The 6,016-nt window shown below is 53.9% G+C and overlaps 1 protein-coding gene across 2 annotated transcripts in view; it reads right to left on the bottom strand.

Annotated features, from left to right (window-relative positions):
- Positions 1-2,171: 2,171 nt before the first annotated feature.
- Positions 2,172-6,016, bottom strand: part of ADCY8 (adenylate cyclase 8) — a 225,733-nt gene continuing 221,888 nt past the window's right edge. For both annotated transcript variants that reach the window (XM_030304404.1, XM_030304406.2), the window contains 2 exons: positions 5,478-5,592; positions 2,172-2,719 (listed from right to left, as the gene is read on the bottom strand). In XM_030304404.1, the coding sequence (XP_030160264.1) occupies positions 2,232-2,719; positions 5,478-5,592 (603 nt within the window). In that variant the 3' untranslated portion in view covers positions 2,172-2,231. The remainder of the gene's footprint in view (positions 2,720-5,477; positions 5,593-6,016) is intronic.

The following is a 6,016-nucleotide window of genomic DNA, read 5'->3' as shown; positions in this document are numbered from 1 at the left end:
CTCCGGATCAGACCAAAGCTTGATGGCCCGCATCAAGTCTTCTCTGTCTTTGGGAGACAGTGCTGTCACAGCCTGACTGTCGTCGCCGAGGCCGGCCTCTTTGCCGGGATGTTTGCTGCAGCCCCAGACCCCCAGCTTCCCTCCTCTTCTCTGAGGCTCCAAGTCTCAGCACCCCCTGGGCTTTACTTTGTTTCAGTGTCCTCAGAAACTCGCCTGAATAAACTAGGAGGCTTCCTCTGCGTCTGTGAAGATAATGATGAACCCTGGCATCAGAAGGACTTTACAGTTCACCTGAGGCCGTCTTCTTATTCCATTGGGACCTCAGGTAGTTCTCGGGTAGGTGTATAGTTTCTGAGAGCAAAGGCCATTACCCACATGGCTCAAAGTTCAAGGGCCCCCCGCCTCTGTGCGTCGTGCTTTTCTGGAGACCGTAGTATCTCTCCTACCTCGGGAGGGGGTCTCACCTGAAATATTCTGGGTAGGTACTTCCTTGAAAGCATGTCCACTGGAGGTACGTTTCTTCTAAATGGCTGTTGTTAAGAGTGCAAGAGTTTAGAGAATGGTCGGGATTTCATCCTTCTCCTTCCATTACTTAAACCTTGTACGTTCCTCCAACACAGAACTTACCAGAGCAGCTCCGCATTGGCAAAGATGGACTTAGACGAGTGTCGATTCTTACGGAAGAGATTATGCTTCTCGCTGTGTTTCATTTTACTCCTAGTAGTGAACACAGGGAGACCCCGTTCGCTAACTTCCCCTGGAGTGAGGGGGGCCAGTGACGGAGCTCGGGCTGGTGACGGCACTAATGTGCCACTTCCAGGCCAGGTACCTAAGATCTTCTGAGTGACGCTCCTTCCTTCCTGTCTTCTCCTCAGCAGGCTGAACACAGAGAATCAGGCAGAAAGCTCTACATCCTGAGAGGAAGGAGGTTAAGCCCTGACATCTTTGTATGGAGCCCCCACCGCCCCCTGCCCCACGCCCCATAGGACATGAATGACAGAAATCTCATCGTGTTTTAGCCACTAACATGGGAGTGATTCTCAATACCGGTCAGCCTTGGCTGACCCATATGGTTCTGATCCCGGTTCTACAACTAATTATACGGTCTGGGGAAAATCCTTTACTTTTCTGAGCTTTCTCATCTGCATGAAACTTTGCTGGTAGTCTTTGTGGTCACAGGAGAAGATCTCAGGAGGCAGTCTTCCCGGGGGAGAGTGAACCTGCCTGCAACAGCTTTCCCACCCACTGCCTTTGGAGCTGGTCCTCCAACAGATCACGTGGGTTTGATCCCATCTCGGGGCCATTGCCCTTGCCGTTCCTTCCCATGGGGCCACTCTCCTCCCAGGGTGCTTCGTTCTCATCGTTTAAGGCTAATCTTCAACAGGAAGTCCTCAAAGAGGCCTTCCTTGTAGATTCCAGTTACACGGCATCCCCGACCTCCAATTCTCTATCCCAATTGTCCTCCTCAATTTTCTCTACGGCATCTACCCCTATCTGGAAGTAGATTGCTTATGTACTGGTTTAGAGGAACGTTATGGATTATCCCCACGCTGACTGCTAGTTCTGCGAGGGCCAGACTTTTGCCAGGATTTCTCTGGAGCTTAGGAAAGTACAGGCACAGCTCAACACACGCTGGCTGAGGGCATGCACACAGTACTGTGAGGGTCGCGTGAGGTCATTACGTAAAGGGTCTGGCACCGGGTCCTGCGCGTGACAAGAGCTCGACAGGGGCGCCTGGGTGGCTCAGTCGGTTGAGCGTCCAACTTCAGCGCAGGTCATGATCGTGCGGTTTGTGAGTTCGAGCCCCCCGGTGGTCTCGCTGGTGTCAGCCTGGCTGGGTAGACCCTGCTTTGGATCCTCTGTTCCCCCCTCTCTCTGCCCCTCTCCCACTTATGCTCTCTCTCTCTCCCCAATAAATAAAACATGAAAAAGTAATAAGGGGCACTTGTGTCGGGTGTCTGCTTACACGTTCCTCTTTCATACTCAGTTGTGAGCCTTTCAAGGTCAAGGGAGCAGGTCTTATTTATCTGTGCTTCCCAAAGAACCTCGTGCATTCGAGGTGATCGATAAATGTCCCTGATTTGAGGAGAAGCTCAAATCCTGTCTTCAGTCTAGTGTATCCCAAGACCAATGAAACCATCCTTGTTCTAAAAAAAATTAAACCTTTTTATTAGTATATTTATTTTATATATAAAAGAAATACAAAAAAAGGGAACACAAAGAAAATGCTTTCATGGCAAATCGGACTTGTCGGCGCCCTCAGCCTGGGCCCCGGGCTCTGGCCCACTGGGTGTCAGCAAAGTCCGCCGGTTGTAGTGGCCCTTGATGATCCCTGTGTTGATGTTCTCATTGAGCAACTGCTTCTGCCTTTGCCTGTTGAGGGACTGGACAAGGCCCAGGACGACCGCGGCCAGTGAGTACTGCCCGGGCAGTCTTCTCGGGGGCAGGATGAACGGGTTGGGCTGGACTCTTCCCAGGAGAAAGTACGTTTTGATTTTCCCTTCCTGCTCACTGATGCCCTTCACGTAGATCTCCCCTCGGTAGTCGAAGGCAAAGCCCTGGTCCTTCAGGATGAGATAGGTCTCCTCGGGGACTTGGATCCTGCCGCTGACCCCTGTGCTGTCCATTCGGCTCGCCAGGTTCACAGTTTTGCCCCAAATGTCATATTGTGGCTTCTTAGCGCCGATGACCCCAGCTACCACGGAGCCGTGACTGATGCCTGCGAGCGAGCAAAGGAGCGAGAGGTAAGAGAAGAGGGACATCACTGAGGTGGCTGCACCCCTGCCTGGGACAGTGAGCAGGGAAGGTATGGTCTCTGTGGATCCCGCCTCGGCCGCTCACTGGGTGAGCGGCCTGGGTCAGTTACTTAGCCTGGGTGGACCTCACTTTTCCCACGTGCAGAGTAGAAGGAAGATGGAATGAGATAACGGGAGGAAAGCCTTGGCATGGTGCCTGACTACCAGGGACTGCTCCCGAGCAAATTAGGAGAATTTTCACCAGGACGCTGACGTAGCCCGTGGGACGGACGGAGCACTGTGCCACGAGTCAGGACGCTGGGGTCTCCTCCAGCCTCCGCTGTTGCAGTGCTCTGAGAGCCTGGGTAGACCTTTGCCTTCTCTGTTTTAGTCCAGGGCCTGAGCGTCATTCCCTTGGTCCGTGGCACAAGCCTCCCAACGGGCCTCCCTGCCTCCTCCCTTGTCCTCCAGCAGACCAGCCCCACGCCTCCCACCACAGCAAGAGGGCTCTGGCTGGTGCGCATCTGGCCAAGTTCCAACCGCTTCAACACCTGCCACGGCCCCTTTTGCCTGTAGGATGAAGCCCAGGCCCCTTGGGATCACAACCAAGGGCTTCTCGAATCTGGCTCGTCCTGCTTTGTCAGCCTCCTTCACCGCCACCCTCTCCTTCACCTTTGTGTCCGCACTGACCCGCTAGAGTCCCCCCTCACCTGTCGGCCGTCGCCCACCTCTGTGCCTTTGTCCCTGCCTTTCTTTCTGCTTGGACTATCATTTCTGTCCAACCCCCACATCTTATTTGGCAAATGCCTTTTAAGACATCTTCGACGCCTCCTCCTTTACGAGACACGGACTTCTCTGCCAGGAATAATAGCATTTCACCAAACACGTTGGTGAGCACGTAGGTCTCCTTCTATTGGACTTTGAATTTCTCGTGTATTCTACTAAATTGACTAGACACCTTCTAGGTACCAGCACCGTTCCAGGCACCGGGGCAATGGGTGGGAAAGAAAAGAGACGAGAGCCCCAACCCTCATGGGGCTTACCTTCACCCGGAGAGAAGGAAGTATCAAAACAAGTAATACAATATCAATGAATAATAGAGGCTAGAACGAAAACCCGGTCAGGTTAAAGGAAGAGAGAGGTGGGAGGGGGCATTTTGGAGGAAGGTGGCTTAGGGAAGGGCCATCTGAAGAATGTGGTGGGACAAGCCATGCAGATGTCTGGGTTAGATCATTCTAGGCGGAGGGAAGTACAACCCCTCCCCGCCCCATACAAAATAAACAGAAATCAGAGAAGCAGACCCTACAGAATGTGTGGGCATCACAGTGATGGGGCTCCCTCCACGCCTTGCGGAGCCCCTCACAGGCATCACCTCGTCTGATCCCTCGTTACTGCTAAGAGGCAGGCAGGGATGGGGGTAATAACATCACGCCCAGCTTGCACACGAGGAAACTGACCTTCAGAGGGTTGGAATGATTGGCCCAACTTCACAGAGTTGGGCCACAGAGGTGGCCACAGCTGACCCCAGACACAAACAGAGGTGCCCCGTGAAATGGGGAAAATAATCTTCTAACCTCTGATCTATGCCAGCACCGTGAGATTTCACACCAAGGGTCGGCCCTGAGCCCAGCGACATCTCCCGCCTTTGTTCAGGGTTAAAGTTCTGGTTTTTAGTCCTGGTTCCGTTGTGTGGTCAAAGGATTTCAGCAAGGACACGTAGGGTCAGTGGAAGATGCGGGAACAAGCCTTGAACATCCCATCCATAGACCAAAAACATAAAATAGAGCTTTTATATATGAACAAAGATCTGACAAGTCAGATACTGGTATTTCTTGACTGTTTTTTTCTTGAAAGCTGGTGAGGGAGAGCCAAGTAAGTAAAACGGCATGAAGGCCAGAGGAGATGTAAAATACGAAGACTGTGGCAAAGGCCGTCTTAGGCTGCAGCCCGGCAGCCAGACGTCCCTGGTCTGTCCGGAAGTCCTGGGGCTGCCTCCAGGGTGTCCGCTTGGCTGTGTGATCGGAAGCTATCACCCCCCTTCTCTGGGCCTGAGTTTACGGCTTTCAGACCATGCTGTAGGGCGGCCTTCGAGAAGCAGCAGAGATGCCAAAGAAGTTGGCGAGTTACACAAAGTATAAAGGGTCATTATTCACCGGGCTGTGGTTTCTGTTGCATTGCTGTGCTGCACGAGGGGGTCTCTGAGCGCAAGGAAGGGTGAGCTGTGTGGCCAAGTGAGGAGCTAGGAGCCTCTCTGCCGTCCCTGCACACCACAGTATCTGACATCTTTGGGAGTGCAATCCTGCTTTTGCTTTAAGGCATATTCAGAAGGACTGGAGACCAACACACTGACCAAGGACATGGGACAGAGTGAATGAGAGATGACCTAACTCCCTCCCTCAGCAGGGTGTTGTGCGGGTGGGGCACCGCACAAGTGAGCTGGAGGAAAGGTGGCTATGGTGTAGGGCCTGCTGTGTATGTCTGCACCCAGGCCAGCAGCCTTCCCTGGCTTCCAGCACCCAGAGCAAGAGGAAGCCTAGACAGGCCTGAGCTGACGCTGTCCCCGTCCCTGGCGAGGTCACACTAAGCCTGCTGCGTGTTGTAGGAGAAAGCTCCCCATGGCCCAGGGTGCCCAGGGCATGGGGCAGGGAGTGGGGGAGGGGTCTGATGGAGCCAGGCCAGGGAGCTCTGGGGCGGGGGGGGGGGGGGGGGGGGGAGGGGGCCACACCTCCAGCTGCTACTCACCAATCCGGAGTTCGAAATTGTTGAAGGAATGTTTGTTGATCTCCTGTATGCTTTCCGTCAGGGCGAGGGAGAAGTCGGCCAGGGCACACAGATGTCCCCACTTGTCTTCACATTGCTGGAGCACAAGTGAGAGGAGAGCTCACTCACCGTGGTGAACGTGGACCTTTCTGCAGCAGAGGGGAGCCCCGCGCTACGTCCGAACCCACCTGCGCATCCCTGGGATGAAGACGGCCAGGTGTGGGAGCCCCCAACACCCCCGTCGGCAGTGTCCCCGAACACAGGATGGCAGGAGATTTGCTTAACTCAGTGTAACGTGTGTGGCTTGTCAGATTCCTTTCCCCGCGTCGACACTCGTGTATTCAGGCGGCCACACTACGAACTCCTGACTGTGCTCACTGGTGCGCGTGTGCGTGTTTATGTTTGCATGTGTCGTGTTTCCATCTAGGAAACGTGTACTTCCTTTCAAGTACTCACACTGTCTGTTCAAGGGATGTTTCACATTTGCTTCGACGTTTGGTCACGGACCTTGAGGGGGGTGC

Source organism: Lynx canadensis, chromosome F2 (assembly GCF_007474595.2).
Source record: "Lynx canadensis isolate LIC74 chromosome F2, mLynCan4.pri.v2, whole genome shotgun sequence".
NCBI lineage: Eukaryota > Metazoa > Chordata > Mammalia > Carnivora > Felidae > Lynx > Lynx canadensis.
Note: the sequence above shows the minus strand (reverse complement) of the source record. Positions and strands in the feature narration are given on the sequence as shown.